This window comes from Trichoderma breve, chromosome 4 (assembly GCF_028502605.1).
Source record: "Trichoderma breve strain T069 chromosome 4, whole genome shotgun sequence".
Lineage (NCBI taxonomy): Eukaryota > Fungi > Ascomycota > Sordariomycetes > Hypocreales > Hypocreaceae > Trichoderma > Trichoderma breve.
Window position 1 is genome coordinate 3,131,941 of NC_079235.1, and position 17,576 is coordinate 3,149,516.

The 17,576-nt window shown below is 48.0% G+C and overlaps 8 protein-coding genes across 8 annotated transcripts; 3 read left to right on the forward strand and 5 right to left on the reverse strand.

Moving 5' to 3' along the window:
- Window positions 1–745: 745 nt before the first annotated feature.
- T069G_07194 (NADH ubiquinone oxidoreductase subunit NDUFA12 domain-containing protein) lies at window positions 746–1,434 on the forward strand (the record flags this gene model as incomplete). The annotated part of the gene is made up of 2 exons (XM_056174404.1): window positions 746–833; window positions 959–1,434. The coding sequence occupies 2 exons, from the start codon at window positions 746–748 to the stop codon at window positions 1,432–1,434; spliced, it is 564 nt and encodes a 187-aa protein (XP_056027983.1).
- A 399-nt stretch (window positions 1,435–1,833) lies between these two features.
- Window positions 1,834–3,632, reverse strand: T069G_07195 (uncharacterized protein; the record flags this gene model as incomplete). The annotated part of the gene is made up of 2 exons (XM_056174405.1): window positions 1,834–3,344; window positions 3,434–3,632. The coding sequence occupies 2 exons, from the start codon at window positions 3,630–3,632 to the stop codon at window positions 1,834–1,836; spliced, it is 1,710 nt and encodes a 569-aa protein (XP_056027984.1).
- A 534-nt stretch (window positions 3,633–4,166) lies between these two features.
- T069G_07196 (cellulase (glycosyl hydrolase family 5) domain-containing protein) lies at window positions 4,167–5,592 on the reverse strand (the record flags this gene model as incomplete). Its single annotated transcript, XM_056174406.1, has 3 exons — window positions 4,167–4,567; window positions 4,620–4,709; window positions 4,773–5,592. 3 exons carry the CDS (start codon window positions 5,590–5,592, stop codon window positions 4,167–4,169), a joined length of 1,311 nt encoding a protein of 436 aa, XP_056027985.1.
- A 587-nt stretch (window positions 5,593–6,179) lies between these two features.
- Window positions 6,180–7,234, reverse strand: T069G_07197 (pectinesterase domain-containing protein; the record flags this gene model as incomplete). The annotated part of the gene is made up of 2 exons (XM_056174407.1): window positions 6,180–6,731; window positions 6,800–7,234. 2 exons carry the CDS (start codon window positions 7,232–7,234, stop codon window positions 6,180–6,182), a joined length of 987 nt encoding a protein of 328 aa, XP_056027986.1.
- An 843-nt stretch (window positions 7,235–8,077) lies between these two features.
- On the forward strand, window positions 8,078–8,680 carry T069G_07198 (uncharacterized protein; the record flags this gene model as incomplete). The annotated part of the gene is made up of 1 exon (XM_056174408.1): window positions 8,078–8,680. The coding sequence occupies one exon, from the start codon at window positions 8,078–8,080 to the stop codon at window positions 8,678–8,680; it is 603 nt and encodes a 200-aa protein (XP_056027987.1).
- A 1,713-nt stretch (window positions 8,681–10,393) lies between these two features.
- On the forward strand, window positions 10,394–12,074 carry T069G_07199 (cytochrome p450 domain-containing protein; the record flags this gene model as incomplete). The annotated part of the gene is made up of 2 exons (XM_056174409.1): window positions 10,394–10,920; window positions 10,988–12,074. 2 exons carry the CDS (start codon window positions 10,394–10,396, stop codon window positions 12,072–12,074), a joined length of 1,614 nt encoding a protein of 537 aa, XP_056027988.1.
- A 337-nt stretch (window positions 12,075–12,411) lies between these two features.
- T069G_07200 (oxidoreductase family, NAD-binding rossmann fold domain-containing protein) lies at window positions 12,412–13,671 on the reverse strand (the record flags this gene model as incomplete). Its single annotated transcript, XM_056174410.1, has 3 exons — window positions 12,412–12,698; window positions 12,753–13,602; window positions 13,657–13,671. The coding sequence occupies 3 exons, from the start codon at window positions 13,669–13,671 to the stop codon at window positions 12,412–12,414; spliced, it is 1,152 nt and encodes a 383-aa protein (XP_056027989.1).
- A 1,510-nt stretch (window positions 13,672–15,181) lies between these two features.
- On the reverse strand, window positions 15,182–16,102 carry T069G_07201 (uncharacterized protein; the record flags this gene model as incomplete). Its single annotated transcript, XM_056174411.1, has 1 exon — window positions 15,182–16,102. The coding sequence occupies one exon, from the start codon at window positions 16,100–16,102 to the stop codon at window positions 15,182–15,184; it is 921 nt and encodes a 306-aa protein (XP_056027990.1).
- Window positions 16,103–17,576: the final 1,474 nt, after the last annotated feature.

Below are 17,576 nucleotides of genomic sequence, written 5' to 3' on the forward strand. Positions count from 1 at the left end.
CGGGTATTGCTCGCGAACAGCGGCCAAGAGGGAGGAGAAGCAAGAATAAGACTATAAAAGTAGAGGGAAGAGAAAGAAAAAAAGGGTTCAAGTACTTGTTTGGCCCCTTGGGGCGGGTGACGCACGTCAGCTCCCAGGCGCAGGAGCTGGCGGGGGAGAATCTGGCGCCAAATTACAGTTATTACAAGGCGACCGGGGGCTGAGTTGACGATTCTACGGAACAAAATTGGACACAGGCGGAAGCCTCAGGTACAGGTCAAAGTGCTAGCACTCGGTACCGCGGGACCTATTAATAACAGCACAGGCGGGCAGCTGTTAATATCATTGATAGCAGTAGAGTAGGGGTCTTGTGCTGTAGGCTCACTAATGACGACATAGGAGGTGACTCGCATTAATCTCCATGGCCCCTCGTTTCGCTAAGCCGTGCTTTTCTAACAGGCCAACTCCTGCATGATTCGATTACAGAGAGATGCATTGCTGATGCATTGCTGCAAAGGAGTCACATGTATGTACCTCGAGCAGTCTAGGTACTTCAAGTTGATTGCAAAGAGAGGGGCAGCGGGTAAGGGTAAGGTACCTGGAAGAGCTTGGAGCTGCGTGTCGTGGCAGGTGCCAGCAAAAGGTGGCGCCGCACAGCCACTTCAACTTCCATCCAAACGGGCGCATTTCAATTCAAATCCTATGACGGCAGAACCTCGCCGGCAAAAGCTCATCCTCCCAAAAAGACCATCGTCGCCGCATCCTCATGACATCGAAGCAAATAGGCCCTTTTGCTCAGGCGTGGTACAAGTGGAAGGCCCTGCGCCTCCCTTGGCGGCGGCGCTTTCTCATTGGTATGTTTTTGCTTTCTCTTGAAGCTCTTTAACTCTCTCTCTCTTGCTTTAGTGGTGTCTTCTATTCGCCTCAAGTATCATCAAAACTATATATGCGCCCACTCACATTCTAACTCTCCTTCCAGGCTTTGATCTCAAAGGCAATACCTTCTGGGAGTTCCGCAACACCCGCGGGACCAAGGAATCCGGCGAGCGCTGGCGCCGCATCGTCTCCTATCCCCGATCAACGCACTACTCCGAGGTCAAGGTCAGCCCGCAATGGCACCAGTGGCTGCGGCACACGCGACGAGATCCCCCGACTCTGGAGGAGCAGCATGAGGAGGTGGCGCGCCAGGAGAGGATGAAGTACCTCGCCGCCGAGGCGGACGCGCGCTGGGAGGCCAAGCCTAGGGTCATGGAGGCCCCGAGGGAGGAGCAGGAGAAGCTGCCGTTGGCGAAGGAGAGAGCGCCGGCTGATGAGGCGAGCGCGGCATCTCCTCAGACGAAGAAGACGGAAAAAGCGGACGAAAATGATCCTTGGGCTAGGGCAAAAGCTCAGGGGCCCGGCGAGAAATGGCAACCTACGGCGTGGAACCCCGCGGCTACAAAGAGAAATCGATGACCACGTCTTGATCAAGCAACTGCTTAGCACAAGGACAACAAGCAGAAAACGAAAACAGAAAAAAATAAGGCAGACAAAGCGATAATGTCAACAAAATGGTATCATCTGTATTATGACTAGGTGTGTATGTATCTATGGATCGATGGGGCGGATAGACGTGTATTATATTGTATCATAATGTATACCCCCAAGAGTTGCCCTTTAAAACGCCTTGCTTCCCAGTTCTGTCCCGGCAGACAGTTTTTCTCGCAATCATGAAAACAGGAACGTTCGTCACACGCCATTCTTTCCCAATGGCTTTTCAAAACATAAAACAGACCATGACTCCACAGCACTACCATGTGCAGAAGACAAGAACGCCAAACAAAGGGGGGGAAACGCACGCTGCAAAAAGACAACTTAACTAGCAGAGATCTTTAGCATCTCTACCAAAGTTCGAATCCTCTCGGTAGATGCGTTCATGACGTTATGAGCGTGCGAATCGCCTGCATCGGCCTTTCGGGGCCCCGTCCTCTTCCTCTGCGCCTTCTTCTCTCGGGCGTCTATACCCTTCTCCACTGCGGCTTTGAAACTGTCTGTGTATTCCACCATATCGAAATTCCACAGCAGCTGTATCGCGCTCTCAACCACCAGCGACAACTTGGCATTGTCTTCCAGGCCTACCGTATTGGCGGGGTGGCAGACGTAGCACTCTTCCAGCATGGGCTTTGTCAAACTGCCTTCAGAATGACCTTCCTTGTCCGCCTTGCGGGGGTCCTTGAAGGATGAAGGGAGAAGCCGATGGAAAAGTTCCTTGGTCAAGGTGACGTGCGTTTCAGGCAGCAAAGGGTTCTCTCGCTGGGAGACGAATAACGCGAACATGTCCAAGGGAAGGACCTTAATGCTGGTTGCAAAGTCCTCGTAAAGCCTGTCAAGCTCGCGTCTACTGCTTAGCGTATGCGTAGCTGCAGAAAGCAGTCTAAATAACCGCATCCGTAGATGGATGGATTCAACCATGCCTGCGCTGACCCCCGAGCTGACCCCCGAGGTACTAGCTTTTGTGCGCTGTTTTTGGGGGGTTGGAGGTTCAGAGACGCCAGAGGATATTGAGTCGTCTTCATCGAAATAGTCGCCAAATTGGTCGTTGGCCAGGTCGAGGACCGCGTCGCGCTTCCTCTTCTTCCCCCGCTGTCGTGGTCCTTTGTGCTCCCTATCAAATATCTCCTGGAAGGACGAGGAAGACACGCTGCCGTTGTAAGCAAGCAATGCCTTCATGATGGCCTTGGGACCGGAGTGGCGGCCGTCCTTTTGTTCCATGTACATGATAATCATGGATTCGGCGCGCCACATGGTAGGCTCATCGCCCACTTGGCCATTCGCCTCATGGTCCTCCTTGTCACGACGCTCTCTCTCAGCCCAGTCAGCATCCAACACATCTAGCATAAACTCCAGCCACGCCTTCCAATAACGCCACCGGTGTGGCATCAGCGAGCAGCAGTGAAACGCCCACCCCACGGTAGACCAAAAGTCCTGGCCCTTGACCCACACACCGCCCTCGTTTGCAATCTTTCCTCGGAGGGAATCATGGCGGCCCTTTGAATCGTCATCAGACATATCGCTGTCGCTACCATGGCCGATATGTCCTGCTCGACTCTTCCATCTCGGTATTGAGCGGAACTGGAATGCGGTCCGAAAATCAGCGTGAAGCGGTCCAACCACCGTAAGAACGTTGCGAAGGTAGCCCAAGGCAAGGGAGGAGACGTCGAGATGCTCGGGTTTGTCGACGCGCGTTGTGTGTAGAGGGTGAACGGCAATGGTGCTGAGGAGTGCGAGATGGCTAGGCGGGGGGATGGCCGCCGACTTGCTGCTCGGCGATTTTCTTGACACGCCGGAGCCAAGAATGCTATTGAGGAGGTTGATAGCGCAGGTATCTAAAAAGCAGTCGATTGTCAGGTCCTTGTGCATACAGTCCGCCGATGGAAGCGGATATATATTCGGGTGCATCTGAATGCATGCATACATAGTTGTTCCTCAAGGAAGATCTGGCAATGCTCCTTCAACTCATGCGGCAGCTCACGCGCCTCTCGATATGGACACGGCTGGCCTTTTACCGGCGTACTAGCGGTCGTTGACTTGGCAGTGAGCTCTGATTCTTCTTCTTTGCTCGTGTAGAATGACGTCGGCGACGAGTTGGTGCTGGGTTGCGATCTCCTCGCCATGGTCACGGACCTCAGTAATGAGGATGCATGGAATGCAGTGGTGTTTTAACGGCGACTGCAGAAGATGGAGGCAGAAAAGAAAGAAAAAGAAAAGAAAAATGTGACAAAGGACGAAACAAGATGAGGCTGAACTGGGGGGAAACGCGATATCGACAAAGTTGATTGGAGGCGGGACTGTTGTTTGGCGAAAAGCAAGTCGACGCGGGTCTCGAGCTTTGAGGCTCCGCGCCGTGCTAATAGCGACAATCCGTTCCGATCGCGCACGGTGTTTTTTTAAGGCTAAGTTTAGCGCGAGATCTCTTCGAGTTGCTCCATCATGCGTTCCATGTCGATCAACGGACATGCTGACATGAAACACTGCAGTACATTAGGCAAGGAATATCTACTGTTTGAAGAAAATGCATGCACTCAATCAGGAGGCTGCTATGTGGAAAGTACCATATATCAAAAAGTCAGAGGAAACCGTATTGATCCTCTTACATACATGTACCGACCCTTCTTGCATCATCTTCATAGCCCAACAGCTCCAGCGCTTCATGAAGGCACGCATTGTGAGTACCAATCGTTGCTATATCTACAAGTTCCCTGTGAGCAGCATTTAGGACCGGCCCATCCATTGCCTCCACACTGGCCATACAGGGGGGAGCAGCTGCCAGTCGGTTGCGAGGCGGACGATGTCGTCTTAGACGAGACAGCCGTAGTCGAAGACGCGGGGGGAGGAGGAGGAGTGCCTCCGTTGATAGCCGCAACATGATTTTGAACCAAACATTGCCAGTTCGACGAGTTGTACCAGACAGTATAAGGATCACTGTTCGATTGGCCGTAGGAAAGGGTGTCTCCCCACTGCCAAAACATATCGCCGCCCATACCTCGAGTGGCTAAAGAGGTGCTTTGCCAAGGAGCTTCGTTAGTGCAGGGATTGTTCTGTGCACCGTCTAACCATGATGTTAGTTTAATCCACCCATGGAGTAGAACAAGATCACTTACATTCTTCAAACACGCATGGTTTGCCTGCTGCTACACAGGCCGCAGCGTGAGTTTGAACCCAAGTAGTTCCCCAAGGGTAGGATGTGCCCCCTATTCATAGCAACGTTAACATTGATAAAGCTTTTCCAACTACTTGTTTCATAGAATACTCACAAGAATCCGGGTAAAGGTGGAAAGTGCCAAAGTCGAGTGTCTTGATTTGTACATTCTTGGCAAAGTCGGTGCCCTCTCCATAAGTATACGGATAAGAGCCGTCTCCGGTGCTGAGACCAAGTCCTTCATCTCCAAGAGTCACAAGATGGTTGGAATCGAGTGACTTGACATACTGAGATACGCTTGTGGCCCATGTAACAATGACGCCAGTATCGCACCCGTTACAGCGAGGTTCGTTCGCCAGCTCCCAAGCAAAGATGGCTGTCGAGTTGACGTAGCGACTGACGACAGCCTGAATATACTTGCGGTACTGAGCTTGGGCTGCCGAATTAGTGAACCAAGTGGTGGCATTGCCGCCAAAGGCATTCACATAAGCGTTTATTCCACCATAGTCATTCCAGTTGTTGACAAATGGAATAATAAGCTTGAGGTTATGCGCCTCAGCCGACTTGACTACATTATCAAGGAGCTGCAGCCCGGTGGCTCCTGTATTAATCGTAGATCCGGATGCGGATAACTGCTGGTACCAAATGTTTCCAGGGGAAGGCTGCTGGTTGACATCGTTGAAACCCCAGACACGCACGACTTTGAGTCCAGAGGAAGCAATGTGACTGAACGTTGTATCAACGTCCGCGGAGTTGCTCAGGAATGAACACCAGTAACAATTGGTGCCAGCAAAGTAGCCTACTTTACCATCAATGTTGAACTGGGTCCCTGATATTGTCACAAAACTAGAGGCACGCGGAACTGGTTGCAGAACTGCTGCCAATGTCGAGGCTGCAGTTGCAGCTGCAAGGAGAGAACTCTTTGTGAGCTTCATATTGCAAAGATTGATATCATATGATGGCTTGGAACTATGTGAAGCTGAGACTACTTACACTGATAAACTGGTCGGGGAAGCAGCTTTATATACTAAACACTCTACACTGATTCTCTTGTAAGATGTGAGAGAGAGCACCTACAGTATATTGGTAGACATATAGGTTGATATTTCCTTTTAAAGACACGGCATCCCTTCTTCCGAATTTTCCATTCACGGTAAGGTTTCTCCCCCATTAGCCATTATGGCTAGACCGGATATTAAATGCAATGTCACTCTGTGAATGCAACCTCCAAAAGACCAGCAACTTCCCCGGATATATATTCCATGCAATTGAATTTTCTACGTGCTCTTCCCTGCCAATTAAGACGCTACTTTGGTGGTATTTATTCTTCTTAGCTTTTAGGCAGAAGTTGCTCTTCTTTCGCTCGAGTCTAGATCACTTGCGCACCAATTACTTGATGGTTCGAAAAGACAGTGCCAATAGTTTAAAAGGGCTGTACCGACTTGATGTGGTCTGATGCGGTCATGATGAAGCGAACTATCGAATGCTTCTATACAGTCTGTCTCTTCAATTGCTAGCTAATTCAGAGATACGAGGTATCTACGTAGTACTGCGAAGCGTAGCTGCTACCTAGAATGTTTCCAATCGCCAAGGCACTGCCTAGTTTCGTGGCAAATGACGCCCTTGTCCCCGACGCTCCGGCTCCCGAGTTTGAAAATTCACCAAAGGAGACATGATCCGTCCGCTCGTCACCCGTGTTCCAGATATGCCAGCCGGCACTGTTAATCACATTGCTCATGGAACAAGACTGGTATGCAACTCGGGCATAATCTCCCCACGGCCGACCAAGGTAGTACACCCCGCTGGAGACGCTTTTACCCGGAGCTGCCCCTATGGTGGCCCCATTGAAGACATAATAACTGGACGAATTCGATGAGCGTCCAGATGCGGAGATATAGCCGATAGAAGCAGGGAGCACTCCGATCGTGCACTTCTGGAACCACGCAGTGGCTTGCTGGCCAAAGATGAAATCGGTAGCGCCTTCAATGTAGCAACCCGAATAGAGCTGGGCGCCGGTTTCTGCGAGCAACGTATCTTGGAAACCTTTGAAAGAGCAGGCATAATAGCCTTGATTCTGTTAAGCCAAGTCAGACTACGTTCTTGAAACTGAGACTCGTTGGAGTATAAGGCTTGTCATCTTACCCCAGCATTTGCAGATACCGCCAAAGCCTGTGAGCCGCTGCCATGTGAGTTGACAACGTTGACGTTATATAACTTGAAGTTGGTTGTTTCTACGCGCAGTGTTCCGGTTGCATCATCGGTAGCTTCATCCAGTAAGCTGTGAGATGCAGTTATTGTGACAACGTTGGAGGCGTAGGATGCTGTATTCTGAGTATAGCCATAGATGGTGAGTGGTCCACTGAGCTTATTAATAGTGACTTGCTCATTATAGGTGCCGGGGTTAATGAAAATGATTTGTTCTGATGTCGTTGATTTGAGGGCATTGACAGCTGCTTGAACAGTTGAGTAATTGCCTGGACCGACAACAAGGGCACCAGCAGGTGGAGAGGTTCTACTGGCTGCAAATGAGCTGACTGTGAAAGCCAGTAAAGCAATAAGAGCTTTCATCTTGAACATGATGAATTTTCAAAGTTATAATCTAGATGTTTGATATGCTAAGGGTTTATGAAAGTTGTCGAGTTCAGATGCAGCCCATGAGGACGTTTTATACCTTACACATGAGCATGTGACAAAACAAAGGCCTTTGTGTTCATGTCATCAACATTGGAAATTCTGTTCATAATTGAGAGCAGAAATAATTACATGTACTTACATTCTTGATCCGCCCCAATGAGAGATGCGGATATGCAGATCAAGTTTCTCAAAATTGCCTGCAACCCTGGTCATGCAGTCTCGGTATTTATATCCGAGTGGACATGCCCGAGAACAGCCGTGGCGGCATTTGAACCAACCAATAAGACACTGTATATTTTGGGTAAAGGGGCTCTTAAGCTCTCATTGAATTCTTGCTAGGTGGCACTTCAAAACATAAGACACTGACCGCGGATGGTTGTAGCGGGACACAAATAGCAAATTACTAGGTATATTATAGGATTCGTAGGGATAATATGTAGCTGCATTTTGTTCAGGTCCAGGGGTATAAATCAATCCTAGCCGGCGATGAATCGATGATACTCGCATACAAGGTGCATCATAACTCACGACTTGCGTAGAGGGAGATACGTATACCTACAGGTGGGTATCCAAGTACATGTGGCTACCTTATCAGCTGTAATCTATCAGGCATTTATAGTTCAAGGACCTACTTGATGACTCAATGGCAGTATGGAGGCTGGCTAGAAGGTTTTTACCCTGCCTAGTATTATTACAAAGAGCAGCTGGAGGGCGGGCTGTGATTTCTACACCTGCAACCAATTACAGTGAGAAATATCTACTCGATAATCAACTTTGCCCCAAAACATGCATTACAGGCCACGTCCATCTTTCAAAACAAAACACTGGCAGCGGCTCTACGAATCCCGCATCTCGGACATTAAAGCCCTCAAGGAATCCACGAACGGCGCTGCCTTTCTCATCGTTGATGCCGAGCCATGGGGCAGAGACAACTCAGTGCCGGCCGAGATTGGCCTTTCTCTTCTTCCGCCTTTCCATGTGAATCTTGATTACGAAACTATGGACACACTTCCCAAGACATTAGATGCGGTCAGTAACTTGATAGGGTTAGAAACACATTGGATACGCCTGGTCGACAGAGAAAGGCGAGAGAGAGGCCGTGAACAACATCGATACGGGGCACAACACTATGTCTCAGGTGACAAGGTAGAGGAGACAATTACAGGCATCATAGAGTCATTCCGACACAAGACATCGTGCGATGCGCCTCTTATTCTAACGGGATTTGCAGTCGCTTTTGAGCTGCAGGTGCTGTCAAATATCTACCCAGACCTGTTAAACTATTTCACATCCTGGGTTGATCTCCAAGAAGTGGCAAGTGGTATGACTGATGGGATTGAAAGACCTAGCCTGCGTGAAACTTTGATTGCTTGTGGTTTTGAAGGTTAGAGGCACTCGCAGGAGTCTCGGGTCGCTCGTCAACACAACGCTGCTACGGATACTGTGCGGACAGCGATGCTATTAGTTCGGTTTTTGAGGCTCCCTAGCGATGGAGAGACGCTTAATATTAACCAATCGTCTCAAAAGAAAAAACAATTTCCTAGAAATGCTCCTGCAACCCCGAAAGAAAAGAGTTATTGGAAAGGCTCACGACCCAGACCGAGAGAATTCTACCCATTCATCACAAAAGTATATCGTACCCCGACATTTGAAGGGCTCGATGGACGAAACTTGTTCAACCTCTTTTCAAAATACGGGCCAACTGCTGTCGGAATAAGCAATGGAAAAAGATACGGATGGGTGTGTCTACCCAATCTGAAGACTCTGGAGAATTTTGTACATTCTGTACATATGTGGGAAGATGAAGACGGGAGCGTGTGGGAAGTTGTCTCGGAATATGATCCTACTGTGGTACCTGCACGGGGCTGGGGAAGAGCTGAAACTGCTTCAAAAGGAAGAGCTACAGGCGGAGATTGATGAGAAACGAATGCGAAGACGACTCAAAAAAGAGATTCAGAACGATGGGATATGGCCAGTGAATTTTGGTGGAACCCACTAAAAATAAGCGGCCATATGAGGTGACACATTATGTAGATAAATGTACGTCCAAGAACTTTTATATAGACAGTTTGGGCTTCCAAATCCAGTCTTGATGATCTCAAATAGACTTGCTCTTTTAGTTAGGGGCGTTGCTCGCTCTTAAAGAGTCCTAAAAAACATAGGTAGTCTTTACATTCGTGCTAGGTCGTATGCAAATCCTACTACCAGCATACACCTGACGAGATTGGTAAAAATGGCAGCAAGAACAGCCCTTTTTCTTTCATTGGGTTGCAGACGGTTCACAATCCAAGCCATTACTGAGTTCTATAACTATAAATGCCAAGTAAATTCCAACCTTGATATCAATTTGATCCATCCAAAAAACTAACAGTCATCTTTTAGCGCCGATATCTGATCTCGCTTCTTTACAACTAGAAAGAGCACATCCACATATACTACTTGATAGATAATCCGTCTCCTTTGGTAAAGTTCCTTGAAATTATGAGAATGAGGTTCCACTTATGTGCATGGGTTATCCTAGACACATGAAAGGTTACCCAGCTTCTGTCCCTCGAGCACGGTCGTTTCTATTCGTCTGCTCGTTACACCACAATTTTAAGAGACATAATTAGGTGCTACCCTGAGCTTCTGTGGAGATGATCGTATAAATATATGTTAGATTTTAGGATTTACGCTCTCTTGTCACCACTAAGGACCATTGGCTACACAATGGTGTAGTGGTGAACAACAACACCGTGCTTTGCCTCCACCTCGTTTTCCGAGATCACGATGGCAACATGGTGGCGAATATCTCGCAATTTAAGATTAACTATGATGTTTTTGCGTTCAACGAGGAGATAAGAGAATGTCGTCTTCATTGGCCATGGAACTCGCCCTTTTCGGGTTGACCGCCAGGGTAGCATTCAATACCAGGCTTGCTTGCAGTGAGAGTGAAACATGGTGTAACATTCTGTAACCAATCACAACATATCGAGATAACATTCCCAGAGCCTCGTCATGACGCTTTTAAGTGCGGGGTTTTCCTCTTCTTTATTTGTGTTATCCTTGTTTACAATCGTAAAATATATCGCGCTCTAACTTCTTCACTCACTTCATGCCATCATGCTCGGTACACTTCATGTTGTCGCTGGCATTGTTGCTTTGATAGGCCTTCTCGTCTATTACCAGTACTTTCGAAAGAAAAATGTCTTATTGAGTCTTCCTCCGGGGCCAAAGGGTCTGCCCATCCTTGGTAATATCTGGGATCTCCCACCACCGGAGATTCCTGAGTTCCAGCATTGGCTCAAGTTCAAGGATCTCTATGGCCCAATCAGCTCCATAACTGTAATGGGCCAAACTTATGTTATCATACACGATAGAGAGGCAGCGTCTGACATTATGGGCAAAATGTCGTTAAAGACCTCTAATCGGCCGACATCAGTTTTTGCATTCGAGCTATGTGGTTTTCAGAAGTTCACGTCAGGGAGACCATACGACGCGACCTTCCGGTTACACAGGAAATTTATGCACCAACAGGCAGGCACAAAAACAATTGCTTCGCAGTTCAATGACGTTCAAGATGTTGAGTCGCGGCGCCTTTTGAAACGGATCCTAGATGATCCCAAGAACCTTCTCAAACACTTTAGGACGTGAGTTCACACATGGACCATTCATAATGGAAGTCAAACGCAGCTAAACAGACACCCAATTTGACAGCGAGGCGGCCGCCATCATCCTAAAGTCCGTATATGGCTATTCCATTGAGCCGCAAGCGGTCGACCCTTTGACGAATTTGATCGAGACGATGATGTTCAACTTTGGACTAGCCATGACCCCCGCGGCAAGATTGGTTGACATGATACCTGCTGTTCAGCATCTGCCCGATTGGTTCCCAGGCACAGCATACAAGGAGATAGCCCGGCAATGGAACCAGGTCAACCATGATACAGTGAACATTCCCTACTCGTTCGTTAAGCGGCAAATAGCAAACGGCACCAATCGCCCATCATTCGTATCAAGTCTTATTGAACGATACAGCGGTAAAAATGGAGAACTGGACAATGACAATGAGGAAGCCATCAAGTGGGCGTCAGGTATCATGTATGGCGGTGGTGCAGACACTACTGTATCAACCTTGAGCGCCTTGATATTGGCCATTGTTATTTTTCCGGAAGTCCAGGAGATGGCACAAGAGGAAATTGACAGATTGATTGGCACTCATCCAACTCGACTACCTGGGCTCGACGATCAGGAACAGCTGCCCTATACCTCAGCCATTGTCAAGGAAGCTCTTCGATGGTTCCCAATTGTACCAATTCCCACACCTCATATAACCGATGAGGATATCATCTATGGTGGCTACCGCATCCCCAAGGGAGCAATACTGCGGCCCTCGGTGTGGTGGTTTCACCATGATCCTCAAACATACCCTGACCCATTTCGTTTCTCTCCGGAGAGGTTCCTCGAGCCGCGCAATGAACCTGATCCGAGCGAAGCATTTGGCTACGGTCGCAGAATCTGTCCTGGGCGATACATCGCTGATGACAGTCTCTTCGTAACGATCGCACGACTTCTCGCCACCTTCAACATCAGTAAGGTGGTAGACGAGCAAGGGATGCCGGTGGAGCCCAAAGTAGAATATTTGCCAGGGCTGGTTGCTCGTCCAGCGAGTTTCCCGTTTAGGATCACCGTGAGAAGCGAGAAGCATGAAGAACTCATCAAATCTATCGAGGTGGACCATCCTTGGGAGAAGAGCGACGCTGACCTTCTTGAGTCTGAATACGACTTGACGGCCTACAATTGAACGAGTCAAATATCTGTGATAAATGAGTCTCTCGAGCATGTGACTAATAGCAGAAAGAAAAGGGCATGAAGAAGTGGCAACTTGGTCTGTTCGTTAGCTTAGTACACTGGTAGATACTCAGAACTCTTCTAAATTGACCCTGGTATTTTTCAAGACGCTCTCTATATTTGGTTCAAACTTAAAGACTGTAAAGTAGATTGGAACGATGAGATAATAGCAAGCAAGTAACATGACCAAAAATTCCATTCGCCGTTACAGCCACAGTCATAGCAATAGAAACATTCGCAGCTGCAGTAGAAGTTTACAACTAAACAATGGCATTCGAGGCCACGAGCCTTCACTCCACGCCACGCTTTGGCATCCCGGACTTCTCATAGACAGCATCCACCATTTCCATAAGCTTAACACTTTCATCCAAATCAACCCACGGTCCATCATACTTCTCTTGGTTTTTGGCCGCTTTGATACGATCGACAAACCCTTCGAGCTGATACCTGTACGATGTCCACCAAGGTTCACCCCTCTCACCCCATAGAGGACCGCCTGTATAGCACGACTCAGTTGTTTTCTTGCCGCTCTTGTCGGTCACGATGATCTTATGTCCAATAAACGGCGTGACAAAGGCTGTAAACTCAATCTTGGCTTGTTCTAGCTCCAGCACCGCCAACGGAGTCACACCCCACATCTGTGGTATGAAGCCCAGGAGCTTAGGTGGTACCAGTTTAGAGACAGTGGTACACTTGACTGGCGGCCTGGTGCTGTCGGCGTTGGTGATCGTAATGGTGGTGTCCATGTTTTCATCAATTCGATTGTCGCGCTTACTGAGCTGAGGCTTCGTTGAAAGGACTTCAAAACTGGTCCCTTTTACATCGTTGGGAGCGGCAGCCCAGTACAAAGACGAGGAAAGAACATAGCAAAGATCCATGGAAGCTCCGCCTCCCAGCTCGTAGTTTAATCGGATGTCATTAGTGACTAGAGTTCCAGGAGGTAGAATCATCTTTGAAAAGACGCCCGTGAGATGGCCATATTTCCCGCTTTCGATGATCTCTTTCACCCGATGAGCGGCAGGGTGAAATCGCCAGTGATAAGCCTCCAGAGCAATTTTGCCAGTTTCGTTTGCGCAATCCTGAATCTCTTTGGCTTCAGCAGCATTGGACGCAATAGGCTTCTCGATCAGCACATGTTTACCCGCTCTCAAGGCGTTTAATGCCCATTTATGATGTAGGCCATTGGGAAGAGGGACATAGACAGCATCGATTTCGGGATCCTTGAGGACCTCTTCATAGGAATCGTACACTTTGACTGCGTCTAATTTGTATTTGGCAACTTGCGCTTCTGCTTTCGCTTTCGATCTCGCAGCAATGGCGGCAATGACGACGCCGGGATGGGTCTGAACCGGGTCAAAAAGTGCAGGGAAGTTGATTCCCGCGGCTGACAAGACGCCAAGCTTGATGGCATCTGGATTCTTTTTGAGGTTTGCTTTTATTTTGTTGACACCATTCCACCAGTTCACAACATCGATGATGAGCTTCACACATCATTAGCTTTCCCTGACGTGGAGACTTCCACTAGGATGATTCACCTCCAGCATCGGCATCTTCGAGGTAGCCTAGCTCAAGCTATCCAAAATACAGGTATAGCGTGGTCGAAAATGACACAGAAATGTTACATGTATGCTCGCGCTCAGTGGGCTTCAAATCGCGATGAGCATGGGTATCGGAACTCTGACGAGAGCTGGAGATTATGAATTATGTATGGATTTATGTCTAGCTTCAGGCCAAGTGTCAGAGGCGACGCCCTTTATCTAAATTGCAACGTCTTGGAATTGGACGGGCTCCTCGCCAAACCCGGCCGTATTGCAGGGGTTTAACACTGTCCCGTACAAGACAGGCGAATGTAGCCTCAGAACGGACCTTTGGTGCAATTCAACATTCTACACTTGATCGGACAAAAACGTAACGCGAGCTCTGAGCCAGATAATCATTTTTCAAGTTGGATATTCGTCTTCTTCATCCTATGCTGACAAACCAGGTTACTGAGATGATGAGGGATTCGGAGCGGGATTGGGACGGGAATCCGAGTATTTGCATGTGTCTGATGGAATAAATGCACAGTAGACCAGCGACAGCTTCTACTAAAGTCTAGCAGTGTAAATGCGGCATACTTTATACAAATAAACTGGCGATGCATGTGTCTTGATAGTACAGGTAAGCAGGAGTGACTTTCTGCTATGGCCGCCAAATCTTCGTGTACTGAGTCTGACAACCAATGACTACATCAGCCGATTCAACTTAGATCCAGCAAGGACGGAGCTTTGTAAGGGAGAATCACTTCGTGAAGAGTTGAGATGGAACCATCTCATATATTTAAACGATAATCGACAGGCTAATAGTAGAAAATGGGTCACGCTTCTCACTAATCAACTACCCAATCTGCCACCCAAATACGGATTTCTGTAGTACCTTTGTAAAGGTCTGCCTACTTTGTGACTTGCCATAACTCAAAATTTCATACGGTGTGTTGCACCAGTGCTGCTGTTCATCAGAGCTCTTCTTATAGTCGTCTGGCACGGGGAGACCAGTTGCTTCGTGAAGTATTACTGTCGAAACTCCCGGGTTGTTCGGTGATGAAGACGTTTACTCAGGTTGAGGCCCATCAATACTAAGGCTGTTCTGCCTCTTAGCCAATGCGCACCAATTCTAAAATACTACCCATTTGGCTGGTGTTATATATACATATAAGTCAATCACCACTTTCGATTCCGGTAGTCTTTCACTGTCATCTCGTCATGACTATATTGAAGAGGGGAGAGGTCTTTCGTGTGCTTGTAATTCTTTCTTTTCCTGTCTTTGCGTCTACTGAGATAAATCTGGAGCCTAGAGGATTCTCCCTTGTAATATATACCTTACACTATTGAACCTATAAGGTACATATGTTTCGCCCGTCATGCCTCACTATTACGGACAACTCCTCCTTGGAGGTGCATTGGCAGTCCCAGTGTTGTCTGTACTTCAACGAGTATCCTGGCGGAGTACTTGGTCCTCAGTAGGTGCGTATTATCCGACACCTTTTATTCAGGTGGTACTCGTGGTAGTTATTGGTGATAGTTATTGGTGATAGTTATTGACGATAAACTCCACCAAAGCCTCGCCAGAGGCGTATCTTAGAGCGTATGAGACAGATTTGAACCTGGATAAACTTCCAATCGTCACCACCTTTTTTATCACCTGTTCCATCACACTGTCACCCAGTCCATTCCGAACAGCATTCCAACTATGGGCAGCTTTATTGGCGAGGTCCATTGCTGTGTAAGAAAACTGTTCTCGAGTGAGATATTCGCCAGCCAGTCTCGACACTGCGCCGCTAGCCTGATGCTCAAACTGCGAGATGAGCTGCGAGTATATCGACTGAGAGACTGAGGCTGGTACGTTGTAACCCGTGCCGGCACCAGTAGTCGTCTGAACAAGTTCGAATCCAGCGGCAGCAAGGCCGGGGACATCAATAACGTCGTTGATGTCTCTGCCGCACACATTGATGGCACCTCTCTTAGCCAATTCAGCTTCTTCTGGCAAAGCTCGGCGAGTCATTCCTCTGAATTCCGGAGTTGGCTTCTCCTCCTCATCGGGAATGGTATCTCTCCCAATAATCTTTACCACCCCACACGCCTCGAAATTGGTCTGCACTCTCGTTCCATCGTCCAGAATGGTGTAACCCCTCTGGCAGGTGACAACATTGTCCATAAATGCTGCAGATAGGTAATCGAGGCTGTGAGTAATGTCGCCAGCATCACGCCACATAGTCGCACAGCAATTTCCGTGCTTGGCGCCTATACCGTTCTTGGGCACAGTAACTTTGCCATTACACGGATTTGAAGCAATGAGCAGAGCAGAGGCAGCTGCCATGCAGTCACTATTGGTCACCGAGGTTCCTCCTGGCTGACAAACATGCTCCACGGCAGCTGTTGCTGTCCCCGTAAAAAGGGCAGAGAAGACTCCGAGGAGGAGGCCTACTTCGCTGGGCCAACGCATTTTGAGATGATGATAATAAGTGCGAGAAAAGAAATGACTGGAGAGACTGATGTTAAGGAACTTGGGTTCGAGGAAGAGCTACTTTATAGCTGAAGTAGTTGTGTTGATGAGGAGTCCAGTACCAACTTCCAGCACTCAGCTCATACTTATAGACTCAACCTTCTCATGTAAACCAACAGTAATCCAAATGCTTTAAATGCTGATGACCAAGGCCGTGAGATCAATACGAAGCAGATAAAGATCCTATCATTTCTCAGTAAGACTATATTCCTTGACATTTTACTGACGATTAGTGCTTATTTGCGCCCAAAGGTTCGTATAGGTATATCAAATTGAAGTATCCATAACACTCTGTGCTCTATGTAATATATGTTATGGTAACAAAACTTGAACTACTTTTGGATCAGATAAGCTGCTAAAAAAAGGCCAGCCCTATAATGAAGATTAGCTATAATCACAACGAGTCGTGAATATCTGCTAGGTGTACATGACTCCAGAAGCTTTTGAGGTACCGTATTTGCGACATGGCTTACACTTAGTATTAAGCTTATGTTGCTCGCCTTAAAAGTGGACTTGTATCGATCAAGCTGTCTTACATCGGCGCTGTTCGGCTATAAAAGTGGACGAGGAGTAGCATGCGTGTCTTGGAAAAGTGCTCTATATTTGGAAGTCTTCCTGTATTTTGATAAAAGTCCGTGGTCAATTGGTGGTAAAAAATTGGTGATTGGATATGTCAACTGGGCCTAGCCCGGCTTGCTGACATACAAGAGGAATCTTTTCCCGAGAGCTAGACAGAAGATGGAAGATAGGTTATCGCTAGAAATGGCTCCTAAGTATGACAGCTGCTCTGTGCGTTCTTAGAAGAACGCAACGGTAGCTGAAATATGAATTAGTTTCCCAGCTTTTTCTCACTCCGTGATATTTATAGCAATTATACATGCATGTAGGTTTCTGACGTTATACTCGTGTTGATCGAGCCAGTTCAGCGGTGTATTGCCTACTAAGCTATCAACAAAATATGGCGAGTAGCAGTACGGTAGAACATATGGCCGATTATTCGGTCTTATTAGCAGCCAACTCTCAAGATATACCCGCATGAGTACTGCTTCTCAGGCTTGAGTCGATGAAACAACGGTACCTTGCCAGGACAGCATATACATGGAGAAGCCCATCTGTCAATGCTCTGGACGCAGAGCATATCACGGCTTGCACGGCGTAGGCCGGAACAGGTCAGGTCTCTACGTTAAGGATCACAACAGGTATATACAACCAAACCGGCCTCCAGCGTTTATAGATAGTTCAGCCGCTACCGGTTGGACGGACGCGGGCTGGCCCGAAGGGGAGACGCGGAGCTCCGGGGGACCCGGCCTACGGCACACGGAGACGCTGATTACGGCCTTCAACACACCTTTTGCCGAAATGAAACCCACCTCCCCGGCATCTGCTGACATCTTATTAAACAAAATTTCCGCAA